Below are 20,519 nucleotides of genomic sequence, written 5' to 3'. Positions count from 1 at the left end.
GCCACACAGCGCTCAGATAAAAACTGGCTCCCTTTTGACGCCATTTTGGGGAGAAAGGGCATTGGTTTAGTGTCATCCGCTGCTCTCGTTCAGAGCCACAATGGACGCACTTTCCTCGCAAACTAAACCCACCTTCTCAGAAATTAACCAATGAGAGTCCATGGCTGATGACATCCAATGGGTGCAGGGAAATTAGTATCGTGCCACGCCCATCTTTGTTTGAGAGTCTTGAAAACAAGTCAAATTTAAAGGGTCTTCGTCAATATTCCTTGACGCATAATTGAGATGACTTAGGCAGCCTAACGACTATGTAACTAACCATTTGCCGGGCTTTTTTTTGTTTTCCTTCGTTTGATGGACATTGTTATCATCAGCTTTGTTCTGTGCATTGAAAACACAGATCCAAGATCAGTTTACCCTCCCTCCCTAAATCCTAACCTCAACTATTCTGGGGAGGGAGCACACAATTTACACAGACCAGCACCTACTAGGGACAAAGTCATCCTACTCTGTGCACAGACAGCTCCCTCTGACACATAGCCGGATACATTCACAAGAGAATCCTAAAGAGTCTGGGTCAGTTAAAACATGGTTACTGATGAAGGATTCCTGTGAATCACCTGTCACTGAGCCCACACTCTGTAGTCACCATGTAACTCAGATGAACACACACCATGGACATACAGTGGAAGGCTTCTACTGGGCCTGTATACTTTTGTACCCAGCAAACTGAACTAGATCACTTTGTGCTGTTGTGAAGTTATGCACCACAGAGCATTTTTGTTTACCTTTTGTTACTTAGCCTACTTTGTCACATAGCTCCACTGTTTGCCAACAGTCACTAATCTTTGTGACCTACTGTTGACATTGCGATTGTGGGGAAACCTCATCTGTTTCTGTACATTTGACTCAACTGAAGTGAGAAAAACAGTGAACACAGACAGTCAAATAAAAAAAGAGAGCAGGAGACAGTAGTTTACGTAGAGAAATATAACTCCGGTTTATTAACCCCGTGTTGACTTCTTCACAGCTCCCTCCAAAGTCATTATAAAACAGTATGTACACGTCGCTTTAAGTTAAACAACTTCAGGGGTCAGATGAAGTGACAGGCATTTACTCTTCAATCAACATCGCCCTCCAAGAAAGAAAGACAACAGACCGGGAGAAGTCTCTACCACAGAACTTTACCACCGATCAGTCATTAAACAGGAGTCGTAGTTGTTGAAAACAAGCACTCCAAACCCCTAACTTTCAGTCATACATAGAACCTTTAGAACGTCATCACTGACCAGCTTCTTGTGGAAGACTAGCAGAGAGAAGGAGATCAGTGTGTGTGCCTGGAGGCCAGACCCGTAGTCTCAGTCAGACTGTTCAGTGTGTGTTTTTACATATGGGGCCCGACACTGGACTCGTGTGCTTATCTCTGTCTGAGTAACCCGTATTAGACTGTAGTGTTTATAATCATTGAACTCTGAGCACAAAAACATCCTTCTTGGAGGACAGTGTTCTATTCCATTGTAGGGTTCTGGTTCCCAAGCACACAGTCTAGCAGTATGGCACCAGCCTGAACCCAGATCGGTTTGTGCCATCTCCTATATAGTAGTTGGCGGAGAGCCCAAACAGATCTGGAACCAGGCTAGTATGGCACCCCTTTGTCTACGCAGTGGAAAAGCTGTCCCTGGTCTGAGAATACAGCACCAGAACTCTTAAACCCTCCTCGTTTAGGTCGAATAATCACACTGGAGCTGAGCTAACAACACAGCAGAGCAGAGCCTGGCTGCCAGTTAAGCCTTGCCCTCCCGCCAGGAACCACCCACCAGCTACAAGGATCTGGACATTAAAAAGAGCTTATAAGACTGTTCAGACCAGCAGTCAAGGAATGTCAATATAACATGACCGGCGGGAGAGGAGGGAAGAGAGGAGAATGGAAGAAGTGGGGGTGAGAGGGGAGAGAAGCTGGGGGAGAGGGTAAGGAAAGTAGCAGAGTAGGGAAGAGAGGAGAAGGGAAGAAGTGGGGGTGTGAGGGGAGAGAAGCTGGGGGAGAGGGTAAGGAAAGTAGCAGAGTAGGGAGGAAGAGGAGAGGAAAAAAGTGGGGGTGTGAGGGGAGAGAAGCTGGGGGAGAGGGTAAGGAAAGTAGCAGAGTAGGGAGGAAGAGGAGAGGAAAGAAGTGGGGGTGTGAGGGGAGAGAAGCTGGGGGAGACGGTAAGGAAAGTAGCAGAGTAGGGAAGAGAGGAGAAGGGAAGAAGTGGGGGTGTGAGGGGAGAGAAGCTGGGGGAGAGGGTAAGGAAAGTAGCAGAGTAGGGAGGAAGAGGAGAGGAAAAAAGTGGGGTGTGAGGGGAGAGAAGCTGGGGGAGAGGGTAAGGAAAGTAAGCAGAGTAGGGAGGAAGAGGAGAGGAAAGAAGTGGGGGTGTGAGGGGAGAGAAGCTGGGGGAGAGGGTAAGGAAAGTAGCAGAGTAGGGAGGAAGAGGAGAAGGGAAGAAGTGGGGGTGTGAGGGGAGAGAAGCTGGGGTAGAGGGTAAGGAAAGTAGCAGAGTAGGGAGGAAGAGGAGAGGAAAGAAGAGTGGAAAAGGAAAGGAGAGTGCTAGTGAAGGGCAAGGTAGTTCGGTCTAGCCAGACACAACAGAAGCTAACAGCTACATTAACACAGCTATGCAATAAATCATGGTCAGAATGCTACTACATGCTACTTCAATGCGGGAAAAATGAATTTGAGAGAAAGGTAGAAATGTTCTTTGAGGTCAAAACAGAGCAATAATTTTATTGCTAATACAATATCTTCCAAGTAAAATGACTCAGTGGAAGGAGATAAAAGTTCTTATATATGCGGTAAGTATTCTCACAGAGGGTACTTTATACATGTGTTCCATATAGGCATCCCCCTCTCACTCCCATCACAGATAATATAGTAGAATGTCTTCACAATATACAGTAGTATTCACAGTAACATAATACAAGCAGGAAATATATAACAAATCTCTTCCTCCGTCCCAGTAAACCGTTGACAGACAAAAACAAAATAAATACAAAAACGCTTTCATAATCTGACTGTTCTCAGTAGACTAGGACCTTCGCAGCCAACCAGTGGCTAGACTGGGAACTAGACCAGTGGTGTAATGGAACCAGTAAGGCCCAATGCTATGAAGTGACCAATGTGAACCAGCAGTCAGGTCTAGGGTTTTTGTGTGTAGTAGTGTGTAAGGCTGCACCAACCACAGACTTAGAAATCCTAGAATGGACGACCCCATTTGATACCCTGTACTGAGGGGCGTGTGTCCGTTCTATTGATTCCAATTCTAAGGAGGGGATATCCTCTTAAAACTCAGGTAGGAACAGACCTTACAGAAATTCTTTGGAATAAATACTCAGTTCGCTGTCGTTGTTCTAAAGTGATTTTCTTACCAGTGGTAAGTATTTACTTAGAAATACATGTGTATGTGTACATTCTTTTCCTTCATGTCGACCATTGCTCGAGTTACTTCATTGTCACGTCACAATATATTTCTAGGGATCAAGACAGGTAGATGATAGCAGCATTATATGTCTGGTCTGCCCTCCACCCAGAGAGAATGCATGGTGAGGGGAACACATGTAGTCATCTCTAAGACAGCACGGCAGGGCACAGTGAGTGTAACAGCTTCATTTATACACACAATAAATCCGACATCAGATTGAATCTGAAGGGTCAATTGTGGATCCCCTGGTTTTTGGAATGTCTTTTTGGAGTACCTACCATGTAAATGGTAAGGGAACATTGTGGTGGGGTGGCGTGCCTTTTCTCATGTCGTTAGCAGTGACAACAACCCCTCACTGATTGTATCATCACACGGTAAAACTCAATTCTAAACTCCACTGTGACATCACACACAAACTCTGAACTCAACTCCATTGTGGCATCACAAAGTGGAATGTTAACTCCATAGTGACATCACCCCTGAAAACAGTGACTTCAAAATTCCATTGTGACATCACTCAATAACACTCCAAAGCAACCAATCGTGTTAAACCACAGCGTCTCAGATGCTAGTCCACTGCTTATTATGTGAAATTATACAAGCAGGAAAATGAGCTAGTATTGTAGTTGAATTGAGCTATGTTCACAAACAGGAAGCAGAGCTAGTATCATAGTGAAATTATACAATAATACAAAAATAAAGAGGCGCTAGTATCATAGTTGAATTTGAGCTCTGTTCAGTTAGGTGTGTTTGAGAGTTTGTAGGTTCTGGGGGAGTTGGTTGCAGTACAGTAGAAAAGTCTCTGTTTAGGAGTATCAGTCACAGTATAATGGAGTTTTGAGAGTCTTCAACAAAAGAAAAACAATCTATACAATATAAAACATTGACATCAAATAAATCTCAAAATACATAAAAAAAAGTCATCTGTAATGCAAAATAAATATATTCATATTTAAATAATTAATCATATAATATACTTCACATCTCTGGTTAGGTGGGTTCATGGTAAACAAACCCAGCTGTCAGTCAATTAGCCAGCCAACTCCTCCCCTCCAGCAACCCCGCCCTCCACCCCAGCCTGATAGGCCTGACAGGGTCATGTGGTCATAAACTTTCCGAAATGAGAGACAGCTCAGAAGGTACACACACAAACCGCTACACTCCTGTCAAGCCCGTGTCAACAGGCCCCAAACTCAATAATCCCCTAATACTAACGTCTTTTTGGAAATTGCCATATTTGGAAGAAAGAACAGACACCAAAAAAATAAAAACAAGATTCTAGAAATCCCTCCTGAGAATGTTCCATTTGTATTGGGGGGGGGGGTGTTGAATGTAATTTCCATGGAAACGGAGCACGTGGGAGTGGTACAGAAAGTGTTTTAGAGAACACAGGTGTGTGTAGATGAGAGTTCACAGTGAACACTAAGCTAAAATGCATGAATCTCTAAATATCGCTACATTTCTCTTTAAAAACATATTTGCTGTCACTACAGGTCATATTTCTATACTTATTTATACTGACAACCGGAGTGCAGAGAATCAACACATATTATAAACATGCTATACATGGTGGTCTATCTCCCCCTCCTCCCCACCAACAAAGCTGATCCCAGACTGTGCCTGCAGCCACCGGAAAACTGTCAAACACACACTGCATACACACACACTGAACCGTATGACAGAGACAAGCTGCATCACACACACTCTGCACACGTGTGTAATGCACCTGTATGACAGAGACAAGCTGCATCACACACACTCTGCACACGTGTGTAATGCAGCTGTATGACAGAGACAAGCTGCATCACACACACTCTGCACACGTGTGTAATGCAGCTGTATGACAGAGACAAGCTGCATCACACACACTCTGCACACGTGTGTAATGCACCTGTATGACAGAGACAAGCTGCATCACACACACTCTGCACACGTGTGTAATGCAGCTGTATGACAGAGACAAGCTGCATCACACACACTCTGCACACGTGTGTAATGCACCTGTATGACTGTATGACAGAGACAAGCTGCATCACACACACTCTGCACACGTGTGTAATGCACCTGTATGACAGAGACAAGCTGCATCACACACACTCTGCACACGTGTGTAATGCACCTGTATGACAGAGACAAGCTGCATCACACACACTCTGCACACGTGTGTAATGCACCTGTATGACAGAGACAAGCTGCATCACACACACTCTGCACACGTGTGTAATGCACCTGTATGACAGAGACAAGCTGCATCACACACACTCTGCACACGTGTGTAATGCACCTACCTGTATGACAGAGACAAGCTGCATTACACACACTCTGCACACGTGTGTAATGCACCTACCTGTATGACAGAGACAAGCTGCATCACACACACTCTGCACACGTGTGTAATGCACCTACCTGTATGACAGAGACAAGCTGCATCACACACACTCTGCACACGTGTGTAATGCACCTACCTGTATGACAGAGACAAGCTGCATCACACACACTCTGCACACGTGTGTAATGCACCTGTATGACAGAGACAAGCTGCATCACACACACTCTGCACACGTGTGTAATGCACCTACCTGTATGACAGAGACAAGCTGCATCACACACACTCTGCACACGTGTGTAATGCACCTACCTGTATGACAGAGACAAGCTGCATCACACACACTCTGCACACGTGTGTAATGCACCTGTATGACAGAGACAAGCTGCATCACACACACTCTGCACACGTGTGTAATGCACCTGTATGACAGAGACAAGCTGCATCACACACACTCTGCACACGTGTGTAATGCACCTGTATGACAGAGACAAGCTGCATCACACACACTCTGCACACGTGTGTAATGCACCTACCTGTATGACAGAGACAAGCTGCATCACACACACTCTGCACACGTGTGTAATGCACCTACCTGTATGACAGAGACAAGCTGCATCACACACACTCTGCACACGTGTGTAATGCAGCTGTGTTGCTCTTCACCCCATCTTGAGAGGTAGGTGGGCGGGTAGGACAGAGACATGAGTGTTCCCACAATGCACCTTAGAATCTTCCAGTGCTCCAGTCCACGGCCAACAAAACTTGTGTGTATTCAATTTTTACAAATCTTAACAACAACCCCCCCCACAGGGGTTGTTGTCAGATGGTGCTCTCTGTGTGTGCGTGGCTGACGGTGTGCACGTGTGTGTGCATGTGTTGGTGTGTGTGAGGGTGTTGTGTGTGTGTTTGTGGGTAGCTGGGCCTGCGTGTGCCGCGTACGCAGTTTTGCGGCTGCTCAGACAGCAGAGAGGTCTTCTCACCCGGACCATTCTCCCCCCCTGGCCTCACGGAAGAGGGGGATTCGGGGGGGAGAGAGGTGCAGGGAAGAGGTGGGTGGGGGAGAGAGGAGGTGGAGGGTGGAGGCGGGTGAGTGGTGCGTGCACCCGAGGAGGCAGGAGGAGGTGTTTGAGGAAGCGGGGTGCCTTTGGTGGGAGGAGGGGTGGATTGGGGCAGGGCCGGGCGGGGGTTGACTTGAGTGGGGGTGGTGGTTTGGGGTAAGGGGGTACGGCTGGTGGGAGGGGGTGGGATGGGGGAGAGCAAGGGGGCGCTTGAAAGGTGTGGTGGCCAGGGGAGGGGGTGCGGGGAGGGGCTGGTGGGGTGATGGGGAGCGCAGAGGTGCTGTCCAGACGGGGGTGGCTGCCCTCGGGGGACTGGGGGGTGCTGTCCAGCCTCGACGCCAGCAGACCATTCTGGTACTGAGAACGAGTGATCTGAGGAGAGGAAAGAGAGTGTTAGGAAGAGAGAGGAGAGGAAAAACAAGGACATGAGAGAGACAGCAAAGTGTGAGAGAGTATAGTGTCATGAACAGACCACCATCATCACAGGGACAACCCAGGGTGCACTGGGCCTCAGAGATGTACCGCTCCCTCTACTTTGGTGGGTAAACGCTCCTGCTGGCCATTCAGTTGGGCTGGTAAAAGGCTTCTCAGCAGCGTTTACCCTCCACTACCCCACTGCTGGCCATTCAGTTGGGCTGCTAAAAGGCTTCTCAGCAGCGTTTACCCTCCACTACCCCACTGCTGGCCATTCAGTTGGGCTGGTAAAAGGCTTCTCAGCAGCGTTTACCCTCCACTACCCCACTGCTGGCCATTCAGTTGGGCTGGTAAAAGGCTTCTCAGCAGCGTTTACCCTCCACGACCCCACTGCTGGCCATTCAGTTGGGCTGGTAAAAGGCTTCTCAGCAGCGTTTACCCTCCACGACCCCACTGCTGGCCATTCAGTTGGGCTGGTAAAAGGCTTCTCAGCAGCGTTTACCCTCCACTACCCCACTGCTGGCCATTCAGTTGGGCTGGTAAAAGGCTTCTCAGCAGCGTTTACCCTCCACTACCCCACTGCTGGCCATTCAGTTGGGCTGGTAAAAGGCTTCTCAGCAGCGTTTACCCTCCACTACCCCACTGCTGGCCATTCAGTTGGGCTGGTAAAAGGCTTCTCAGCAGCGTTTACCCTCCACTACCCCACTGCTGGCCATTCAGTTGGGCTGGTAAAAGGCTTCTCAGCAGCGTTTACCCTCCACTACCCCACTGCTGGCCATTCAGTTGGGCTGGTAAAAGGCTTCACAGCAGCGTTTACCCTCCACTACCCCACTGCTGGCCATTCAGTTGGGCTGGTAAAAGTCTTCTCAGCAGCGTTTACCCTCCACTACCCCACTGCTGGCCATTCAGTTGGGCTGGTAAAAGGCTTCTCAGCAGCGTTTACCCTCCACTACCCCACTGCTGGCCATTCAGTTGGGCTGGTAAAAGGCTTCTCAGCAGAGCTGAACAGTGGGCTGAAATGTCTGGGCTAATTTCTGAAATATTTCAGGTCACCGTTTCATCACATGGGTCCGTCCTAGATGATTGTAAACAAAAATTTGGCGACTGGCGGCGTCACTCTGGCGAGAGAGTTTGTCACCTTAACGGCTTACAATTTCTGAAGCACAGGCATTTTAAAAAGTCACAACTGTAGAAATAGGGCCTTTTCCCATTGTAGCTTTTCCATTTCCATGGCACTGGCAGGGGTTAGAGGTTAAAGGTGAGTGTGTTACCTTGACATATTGCAGGTCAGTGAGAGCCCGTACGTAGAAGTCTGGTGTGTACTGGCAGGCGGTGAGCTGCGTGTTGCTAGCAGTTACTGAGCCGCATTCTCCGGAAGCGCCACGCTCAGTGCAGCTTAGCGACGCAGAGCGGTTCAGACCGCTCGCGTGAGTAGGAGAACGGAACTCTGAGATACGGAGAGGGAGAGACAGGGTGAGCTGGAGATAACACACACACATGAAGTACACAAACACGCACATTCCCACGGGCACACACAGTACATAAACACACACGTGCACATTCAGGCGCACACACAGTACATAAACACACACGTGCACATTCAGGCGCACACAGAACAGTGAATTAGAGCAAACAACATGAAAAGAGAATGAGATTGTCCATTGATGGGGTAGACAGTAGGAGGATATGATTGTAGTGAGAGTGATGGGGTAGACAGTAGGAGGATATGATTGTAGTGAGAGTGATGGGGTAGACAGTAGGAGGATATGCTTGTAGTGAGAGTGATGGGGTAGACAGTAGGAGGATATGCTTGTAGTGAGAGTGATGGGGTAGACAGTAGGAGGATATGATTGTAGTGAGAGTGATGGGGTAGACAGTAGGAGGATATGCTTGTAGTGAGAGTGATGGGGTAGACAGTAGGAGGATATGCTTGTAGTGAGAGTGATGGGGTAGACAGTAGGAGGATATGCTTGTAATGAGAGTGATGGGGTAGACAGTAGGAGGATATGATTGTAGTGAGAGTGATAGGGTAGACAGTAGGAGGATATGCTTGTAGTGAGAGTGATGGGGTAGACAGTAGGAGGATATGCTTGTAGTGAGAGTGATGGGGTAGACAGTAGGAGGATATGCTTGTAGTGAGAGTGATGGGGTAGACAGTAGGAGGATATGATTGTAGTGAGAGTGATGGGGTAGACAGTAGGAGGATATGATTGTAGTGAGAGTGATGGGGTAGACAGTAGGAGGATATGCTTGTAGTGAGAGTGATGGGGTAGACAGTAGGAGGATATGCTTGTAGTGAGAGTGATGGGGTAGACAGTAGGAGGATATGCTTGTAGTGAGAGTGATGGGGTAGACAGTAGGAGGATATGCTTGTAGTGAGAGTGATGGGGTAGACAGTAGGAGGATATGCTTGTAGTGAGAGTGATGGGGTAGACAGTAGGAGGATATGCTTGTAGTGAGAGTGATAGGGTAGACAGTAGGAGGATATGATTGTAGTGAGAGTGATGGGGTAGACAGTAGGAGGATATGATTGTAGTGAGAGTGATGGGGTAGACAGTAGGAGGATATGCTTGTAGTGAGAGTGATGGGGTAGACAGTAGGAGGATATGCTTGTAGTGAGAGTGATGGGGTAGACAGTAGGAGGATATGATTGTAGTGAGAGTGATGGGGTAGACAGTAGGAGGATATGATTGTAGTGAGAGTGATGGGGTAGACAGTAGGAGGATATGCTTGTAGTGAGAGTGATGGGGTAGACAGTAGGAGGATATGCTTGTAGTGAGAGTGATGGGGTAGACAGTAGGAGGATATGCTTGTAGTGAGAGTGATGGGGTAGACAGTAGGAGGATATGCTTGTAGTGAGAGTGATGGGGTAGACAGTAGGAGGATATGCTTGTAGTGAGAGTGATGGGGTAGACAGTAGGAGGATATGCTTGTAGTGAGAGTGATAGGGTAGACAGTAGGAGGATATGATTGTAGTGAGAGTGATGGGGTAGACAGTAGGAGGATATGATTGTAGTGAGAGTGATGGGGTAGACAGTAGGAGGATATGCTTGTAGTGAGAGTGATAGGGTAGACAGTAGGAGGATATGCTTGTAGTGAGAGTGATGGGGTAGACAGTAGGAGGATATGATTGTAGTGAGAGTGATGGGGTAGACAGTAGGAGCAACATAAACAGTATTTGGCACGGCTGACAGCAACGACAGAGACATTGAGTTAATGAAAAACACTACAGCGTGGTTTGGATCACTAGATGGATACTGACGGTTAGTGAACATTGCAACACGTGCCGTCACACCTACAGTGCCATGAAAAACGTGGACAAATAACATCTTAGTTATGCAACACCCAACGCCCCCGTGTGAAAAAGCAGTTGCTCCATCTTACAGAGGGAGAATCTCAGGCACGAGGTTTTAAAAGGTTTGAAGTGCAGCAAGACCACGATCAAAATCACACACCACATGTCTGCATCAGAATGGCTGAGAAGCAATATTTTGTTTCGGGACGAACTAGTCAAAAGTCCAGACCGAGCCACCCTTTGCACACTCTTGGCCTTCTCTCAACTAGCTTCATGAGGTAGACACCTCGAATGCACGTGACCAACCTTTTGACTGGTACTGGAGGCGTGAGACTGATCGGCAACTCCAGGAAGCGTTTGGTTGCAGCCATTGTAGATAAAGATGACACAACCAGTTCACCGAGTGGAAGGGTGCAAAACCTTTTCACACAGCGCCATTGGGTGTCGCACAAGTTTGTTTATTAAAGAAATTAAACAAGTATCACCGTTTTGTGTTATTTGTTCACGCAGGTTCCCTTTATCTAAAATTAGGTTTTGGTTGAAGGTCTGACAACAAATCAGCGTCAAAAATATGTTAAAATCTAGAATGTTTGAAAGGGGGCAAAAAGCTTTTCACGGCATTGTACACACAGCGATACAAATGTATACACACAGCATCACAGAGAGCAACAGGTATATGCACAACACAGCAACACAAACGTATGCACACCCAAAGATGAAGGATGAGTACGATTGGTGATTACAGAGGAGGGTGGGGTTAAATTATGATTATATGCTGGGAGGGAGGGATTTTATCAGGTGCCAGGCTTCCCCATATCACATCAAGGATAGGGGGTGATGGTGACCAATCAACAGCCAGGATCAGGAGAAATGGCATTTTGGCAACCAATCAACGATGGTTCTATGCTTAACCAAGTCACCTGTGGGCGTTTTGGTGTTCCTGAGCGTTCACCGTGGCTCAGAGATTGGCTCGCCAGACATGCCATGCAAATGAGGCTCTGATTGGCATGGGGGGGGGGGGCTTCGTAACTGTGTATGAGTGTTTGTGGTTGGGTAAGTTGGGGTTAAGGAGTGTGTAGTGAGTGATGCATGCCCTGTTCCAATGTTGACCCCTAGCTCGTTCCTTCTAGGCACACATCTAAAAACATTGGATAGGTATTGACAAATTGGTAAATTAGTATCACCGTGTCTTTTGGTAGGCTGGGTTGTCATCCTATTGCCTATACGCATATTCTCTTTTCAGATCTAGTGCCTAGGGGAAGGGGTTAGGGAACTATATGGTACAGGAAGTAGTGAGTGGGTCAGAAGTAGTTTGGTGATTTCTGTGAAGTGAGTGAGTAGTGACCATAGAACTCTAATTCTATGCTAGTGACAGGATCAGGTAGTCGCACAAGATACAGTAGAAGATGCCTTTAACCACAGACCCAGTATTAGATTACCCCAAATGTAACCAATGAGGCAATAAGGAAACATCTGACCCTGGACCAGTGGTTAGGGCAACTAGTAGGGGTTAGAGGTCAGATATGAGAGGTAGTGCCGTGGAGCAGAGTGGCTCCACCTAGAGCCCCATCCAGCAAGTTTCTTCCTTCCTCCTCTATTCCTCCTCTTCCTCAGTCGGTACTGTGGAGTCCAGCTCTGCCACAGGTCTGAAGAAATTATCTGAAGATAATGTTTCCTTCCTTCCTTCCTTCCTTCCTTCCTTCCTTCCTTCCTTCCTTCCTTCCTTCCTTCCTTCCTTCCTTCCTTCCTTCCTTCCTTGTCACTGGTGAAAGCAGTACTGAGGAAACCAGATCAGTGAGTATTCCAAGGAAGAGACCAAGGAAGGAAGGAAAGAAAGGAAGAAAGGAGACGCATAATATGCACGTAACTTCATCTTAACCCTTACCTTATTGGAACAGGGCCTGTCAACTGAGTGACGTTGTCCCAGGCTGCTCTGCTCTGCCCTGTCCTGTCCTGTCCTGTCCTGTCCTGTCCTGTCCTGTCCTGTCCTGTCCTGTCCTGCTGACTGAGGACAAACCCACTGATGTGACCTGATCAGCAGTCATCGGCCGAGTAAGAACTGCAAGTAGAACCTCACCACATCACTCAGTCACTAAGAGAGAGACCACTGCAGAGCACCGGCTTTTCCACCAACCTATTAAATCAATACCATCCAACTCCACCAGAGGGTATAGCGGAGCGTAAAATCAGCATTAAATATTAGACGCAAAAATGAGGCTAACTATACACTATTAGCTAGGATTAGCGCAGCCGACTCATCTCGAGCGTGTGCAGTGTTTAACCGGGCTACTGTGAGTCGGCTATCGAGTTCTGGAGGAGAGCGTCATAGAGCAGGGTTTCCCAAGCCGATTCAAATAAATCAAAGCTTGATGACGAGTTGGTTATTTGAACCAGCTGTGCAGTGCTAGGGCATAAACCAAAACGTGCCCCCAGGGGGGGGGCCCAGAACCGAGAATGGGGAAACTCTGCTTTAACTAATGCTCTCGGTAGCCGACTCACAGTAAGGCCTGATTAGATTAGGCTTTGTACCCTTTGGTTTCGAAAAGTAATAAAACAAACACAGAATGAGAGAAGAATAAAATCTTGGAAGGTAAAGGTAGAACGTTTTCATATTTTATTCTACTTCAGAGAAAAGCAGGTAAGGCAAACACTTGGTATAACTGAATGTAAAGTATTGATATTCCAGTGAATCTCTAGGCTGTCTGCCTATCAGGTTGTACTTGCTGGAGCAGGGCTCTGAAGAAGAGGATGATGGGAGGGAAACAAAAAAGGTGATCTTGGCATAAAAAGGGGCCCCTCCCTCCCTCATGTTACCCCTCCCCTCGGGGCGGTTGGTTCTTTTACCTGGGAAGCGAGAGAACAGAGAGAATCTCTTTAAAGAGAGACGTCGTGGAGGAGGGGACGCCACTGATGGGGAGAGAGGGGGAGTTACGGCTGAGCGAAGGGTGGGAGAAGGGGGAGAGAGAAAGACGCTCTCGTTTAATCATCGATAGGCAGTAATAGCACGGTAGGGTGCCCTGAAGAAACAAACCTTTCTCCTCCAGAGCACATAGACATTTTCACCTCAATACATCATTTAGTGAACCATTCACTGAGGCTGTGTCCAATATGGCACCCCATTCCCTATGTAGTGCACTACTTTTGGCCAGGATTAGCCACATAGGCTATGGCATAAAGTAGTGCACTACATAGGGGATAGGATGCAATTTCAGATTCGCCCCGGGTGACTCGTCATTTTCACAGGTCAACGAAGGCCTGCTGTCGGATTGGAGGGGGCAGATAGCCCAATGGGAGGGGCGTAACTGAGTGACATCAGACGCTGACATGAGTTGGACACAGTTTGACACATGTAGGCAGTAGTACAGCACACATCATATAGCGCATGCACACACACATTACATAGATGCTGCGCACACAAAGCACAGAGAAGACTATCACAGAGAGAGAGAGAAAGAGAGAGAACCAGTTTGTCATCCAACTGTGATCTTATGATTCAACATTTAAAAGGCTTTTAGAAAACCAGAACCTACTCTGCTCATGTCTGCATGTGTAGCACCATCTACAGAGGTCTACACCATCTACAGAGGTCTACACCATCTACAGAGGTCTACACCATCTACAGAGGTCTACACCATCTACAGAGGTCTACACCATCTACAGAGGTCTACACCATCTACAGAGGTCTACACCATCTACAGAGGTCTACACCATCTACAGAGGTCTACACCATCTACAGAGGTCTACACCATCTACAGAGGTCTACACCATCTACAGAGGTCTACACCATCTACAGAGGTACTACACCATCTACAGAGGTCTACACCATCTACAGAGGTACTACACCATCTACAGAGGTCTACACCATCTACAGAGGTCTACACCATCTACAGAGGTACTACACCATCTACAGAGGTCTACACCATCTACAGAGGTCTACACCATCTAGAGAGGTCTACACCATCTAGAGAGGTACTACACCATCTAGAGAGGTCTACACCATCTACAGAGGTCTACACCATCTAGAGAGGTCTACACCATCTACAGAGGTACTACACCATCTAGAGAGGTCTACACCATCTACAGAGGTCTACACCATCTACAGAGGTCTACACCATCTACAGAGGTACTACACCATCTACAGAGGTCTACACCATCTACCATCTACACCATCTACAGAGGTCTACACCATCTACAGAGGTCTACACCATCTACAGAGGTCTACACCATCTACCATCTACACCATCTACAGAGGTCTACACCATCTACCATCTACACCATCTACAGAGGTCTACACCATCTACCATCTACACCATCTACCATCTACACCATCTACAGAGGTCTACACCATCTAGAGAGGTCTACACCATCTAGAGAGGTCTACACCATCTAGAGAGGTCTACACCATCTACAGAGGTCTACACCATCTACAGAGGTCTACACCATCTACAGAGGTCTACACCATCTACAGAGGTCTACACCATCTACCATCTACACCATCTACAGAGGTCTACACCATCTACAGAGGTCTACACCATCTACAGAGGTCTACACCATCTACCATCTACACCATCTACAGAGGTCTACACCATCTACCATCTACACCATCTACAGAGGTCTACACCATCTACCATCTACACCATCTACAGAGGTCTACACCATCTAGAGAGGTCTACACCATCTACCATCTAGAGAGGTCTACACCATCTACAGAGGTCTACACCATCTACAGAGGTCTACACCATCTACAGAGGTACACACCATCTACAGAGGTACTACACCATCTACAGAGGTACTACACCATCTACAGAGGTCTACACCATCTACCATCTACACCATCTACAGAGGTCTACACCATCTACAGAGGTACTACACCATCTACCATCTACACCATCTACAGAGGTCTACACCATCTACAGAGGTACTACACCATCTACAGAGGTCCTACACCATCTACAGAGGTCTACACCATCTACAGAGGTCTACACCATCTACAGAGGTACTACACCATCTACAGAGGTACACACCATCTACAGAGGTACTACACCATCTACAGAGGTACTACACCATCTACAGAGGTCTACACCATCTACAGAGGTCTACACCATCTACAGAGGTCTACACCATCTACAGAGGTCTACACCATCTACAGAGGTCTACACCATCTACAGAGGTCTACACCATCTACAGAGGTACTACACCATCTACAGAGGTCTACACCATCTACAGAGGTCTACACCATCTACAGAGGTCTACACCATCTACAGAGGTCTACACCATCTACAGAGGTCTACACCATCTACAGAGGTCTACACCATCTACAGAGGTCTACACCATCTACAGAGGTCTACACCATCTACAGAGGTCTACACCATCTACAGAGGTCTACACCATCTACAGAGGTCTACACCATCTACAGAGGTCTACACCATCTACAGAGGTCTACACCATCTACCATCTACAGAGGTCTACACCATCTAGAGAGGTCTACACCATCTACAGAGGTCTACACCATCTACAGAGGTCTACACCATCTACAGAGGTCTACACCATCTACAGAGGTCTACACCATCTACAGAGGTCTACACCATCTACAGAGGTCTACACCATCTACAGAGGTCTACACCATCTACAGAGGTCTACACCATCTACAGAGGTCTACACCATCTACAGAGGTCTACACCATCTACAGAGGTCTACACCATCTACAGAGGTCTACACCATCTACAGAGGTCTACACCATCTACAGAGGTCTACACCACCTAGAGAGGTCTACACCATCTACCATCTACACCATCTAGAGTGGTCTACACCATCTACAGAGGTCTACACCATCTACAGAGGTCTACACCATCTAGAGAGGTCTACACCATCTACAGAGGTCTACACCATCTACAGAGGTCTACACCATCTACAGAGGTCTACACCATCTACAGAGGTCTACACCATCTACAGAGGTCTACACCATCTACAGAGGTCTACACCATCTACAGAGGTCTACACCATCTACAGAGGTCTACACCATCTACAGAGGTCTACACCATCTACAGAGGTCTACACCATCTACAGAGGTCTACACCATCTACCATCTACAGAGGTCTACACCATCTAGAGAGGTCTACACCATCTACAGAGGTCTACACCATCTACAGAGAGAGGTCTACACCATCTACAGAGGTCTACACCATCTACAGAGGTCTACACCATCTAGAGAGGTCTACACCATCTAGAGAGGTCTACACCATCTACAGAGGTCTACACCATCTACAGAGGTCTACACCATCTACAGAGGTCTACACCATCTACAGAGGTCTACACCATCTACAGAGGTCTACACCATCTACAGAGGTCTACACCATCTACAGAGGTCTACACCATCTACAGAGGTCTACACCATCTAGAGAGGTCTACACCATCTAGAGAGGTCTACACCATCTACAGAGGTCTACACCATCTACAGAGGTCTACACCATCTACAGAGGTCTACACCATCTACAGAGGTCTACACCATCTACAGAGGTCTACACCATCTACAGAGGTCTACACCATCTACAGAGGTCTACACCATCTACAGAGGTCTACACCATCTACAGAGGTCTACACCATCTACAGAGGTCTACACCATCTACAGAGGTCTACACCATCTAGAGAGGTCTACACCATCTACCATCTACACCATCTAGAGAGGTCTACACCATCTACAGAGGTCTACACCATCTACAGAGGTCTCTACACCATCTACAGAGGTCTACACCATCTACAGAGGTCTACACCATCTACAGAGGTCTACACCATCTACAGAGGTCTACACCATCTACAGAGGTCTACACCATCTACAGAGGTCTACACCATCTACAGAGGTCTACACCATCTACAGAGGTCTACACCATCTACCATCTACAGAGGTCTACACCATCTACAGAGGTCTACACCATCTACAGAGGTCTACACCATCTACAGAGGTCTACACCATCTACAGAGGTCTACACCATCTACAGAGGTACTACACCATCTACAGAGGTCTACACCATCTACAGAGGTCTACACCATCTACAGAGGTCTACACCATCTACAGAGGTCTACACCATCTACAGAGGTCTACACCATCTACAGAGGTCTACACCATCTACAGAGGTCTACACCATCTACAGAGGTCTACACCATCTACAGAGGTCTACACCATCTACAGAGGTCTACACCATCTACAGAGGTCTACACCATCTACAGAGGTCTACACCATCTACAGAGGTCTACACCATCTACCATCTACAGAGGTCTACACCATCTAGAGAGGTCTACACCATCTACAGAGGTCTACACCATCTACAGAGGTCTACACCATCTACAGAGGTCTACACCATCTACAGAGGTCTACACCATCTACAGAGGTCTACACCATCTACAGAGGTCTACACCATCTACAGAGGTCTACACCATCTACAGAGGTCTACACCATCTACAGAGGTCTACACCATCTACAGAGGTCTACACCATCTACAGAGGTCTACACCATCTACAGAGGTCTACACCATCTACAGAGGTCTACACCATCTACAGAGGTCTACACCATCTACAGAGGTCTACACCACCTAGAGAGGTCTACACCATCTACCATCTACACCATCTAGAGTGGTCTACACCATCTACAGAGGTCTACACCATCTACAGAGGTCTACACCATCTAGAGAGGTCTACACCATCTACAGAGGTCTACACCATCTACAGAGGTCTACACCATCTACAGAGGTCTACACCATCTACAGAGGTCTACACCATCTACAGAGGTCTACACCATCTACAGAGGTCTACACCATCTACAGAGGTCTACACCATCTACAGAGGTCTACACCATCTACAGAGGTCTACACCATCTACAGAGGTCTACACCATCTACAGAGGTCTACACCATCTACCATCTACAGAGGTCTACACCATCTAGAGAGGTCTACACCATCTACAGAGGTCTACACCATCTACAGAGAGAGGTCTACACCATCTACAGAGGTCTACACCATCTACAGAGGTCTACACCATCTAGAGAGGTCTACACCATCTAGAGAGGTCTACACCATCTACAGAGGTCTACACCATCTACAGAGGTCTACACCATCTACAGAGGTCTACACCATCTACAGAGGTCTACACCATCTACAGAGGTCTACACCATCTACAGAGGTCTACACCATCTACAGAGGTCTACACCATCTACAGAGGTACTACACCATCTACAGAGGTCTACACCATCTAGAGAGGTCTACACCATCTAGAGAGGTCTACACCATCTACAGAGGTCTACACCATCTACAGAGGTCTACACCATCTACAGAGGTCTACACCATCTACAGAGGTCTACACCATCTACAGAGGTCTACACCATCTACAGAGGTCTACACCATCTACAGAGGTCTACACCATCTACAGAGGTCTACACCATCTACAGAGGTCTACACCATCTACAGAGGTCTACACCATCTACAGAGGTCTACACCATCTAGAGAGGTCTACACCATCTACCATCTACACCATCTAGAGAGGTCTACACCATCTACAGAGGTCTACACCATCTACAGAGGTCTACACCATCTACAGAGGTCTACACCATCTACAGAGGTCTACACCATCTACAGAGGTCTACACCATCTACAGAGGTCTACACCATCTACAGAGGTCTACACCATCTACAGAGGTCTACACCATCTAGAGAGGTCTACACCATCTACAGAGGTCTACACCATCTACCATCTACAGAGGTCTACACCATCTACAGAGGTCTACACCATCTACAGAGGTCTACACCATCTACAGAGGTCTACACCATCTACAGAGGTCTACACCATCTACAGAGGTCTACACCATCTAGAGAGGTCTACACCATCTAGAGAGGTCTACACCATCTACAGAGGTACTACACCATCTACAGAGGTCTACACCATCTACAGAGGTCTACACCATCTAGAGAGGTCTACACCATCTAGAGAGGTCTACACCATCTAGAGAGGTCTACACCATCTAGAGAGGTCTACACCATCTACCATCTACACCATCTACAGAGGTCTACACCATCTACAGAGGTCTACACCATCTAGAGAGGTACTACACCATCTAGAGAGGTACTACACCATCTAGAGAGGTACTACACCATCTACAGAGGTCTACACCATCTACAGAGGTCTACACCATCTACAGAGGTCTACACCATCTACAGAGGTCTACACCATCTACAGAGGTCTACACCATCTACAGAGGTCTACACCATCTACAGAGGTCTACACCATCTACCATCTACACCATCTACAGAGGTCTACACCATCTACAGAGGTCTACACCATCTACCATCTACACCATCTACAGAGGTCTACACCATCTACAGAGGTCTACACCATCTAGAGAGGTCTACACCATCTAGAGAGGTCTACACCATCTACCGTCTACACCATCTAGAGAGGTCTACACCATCTAGAGAGGTCTACACCATCTACCATCTACACCATCTACAGAGGTCTACACCACCTACAGAGGTCTACACCATCTAGAGAGGTACTACACCATCTAGAGAGGTACTACACCATCTACAGAGGTACTACACCATCTACAGAGGTCTACACCATCTACAGAGGTCTACACCATCTACAGAGGTCTACACCATCTACAGAGGTCTACACCATCTACAGAGGTCTACACCATCTACAGAGGTCTACACCATCTACAGAGGTCTACACCATCTACCATCTACACCATCTACAGAGGTCTACACCATCTACAGAGGTCTACACCATCTACAGAGGTCTACACCATCTACAGAGGTCTACACCATCTACCATCTACACCATCTACAGAGGTCTACACCATCTACAGAGGTCTACACCATCTACCATCTACACCATCTACAGAGGTCTACACCATCTACCATCTACACCATCTACAGAGGTCTACACCATCTACCATCTACACCATCTACAGAGGTCTACACCATC

The 20,519-nt window shown here is 47.3% G+C and overlaps 1 protein-coding gene across 3 annotated transcripts in view; it reads right to left on the bottom strand.

The window, feature by feature from the left end:
* Positions 1-5,467: 5,467 nt before the first annotated feature.
* The window catches only part of LOC124006781 (metal transporter CNNM4-like), a 48,074-nt gene continuing 33,022 nt past the window's right edge, over positions 5,468-20,519 (bottom strand). Inside the window, exons 6-9 of one of the 3 annotated variants that reach the window (XR_006833835.1) lie at positions 13,393-13,482; positions 8,525-8,700; positions 5,973-7,211; positions 5,903-5,917 (exon numbers count right to left, since the gene is read on the bottom strand). Coding sequence is in view for 2 of the 3 variants with exons in the window: in XM_046316929.1 (XP_046172885.1) it covers positions 6,786-7,211; positions 8,525-8,700; positions 13,393-13,482 (692 nt within the window). In the remaining variant the exon portion in view is untranslated. Of the gene's footprint in view, positions 7,212-8,524; positions 8,701-13,392; positions 13,483-20,519 lie in introns of all 3 variants that reach the window. The other 2 variants (XM_046316929.1, XM_046316930.1) reach the window with 2 other exon arrangements.

The sequence above is a fragment of the Oncorhynchus gorbuscha genome, linkage group LG20 (assembly GCF_021184085.1).
Source record: "Oncorhynchus gorbuscha isolate QuinsamMale2020 ecotype Even-year linkage group LG20, OgorEven_v1.0, whole genome shotgun sequence".
NCBI lineage: Eukaryota > Metazoa > Chordata > Actinopteri > Salmoniformes > Salmonidae > Oncorhynchus > Oncorhynchus gorbuscha.
The sequence above is the reverse complement of the archived record's forward strand: the minus strand, read 5'-3'. Positions and strand labels throughout refer to the sequence as shown.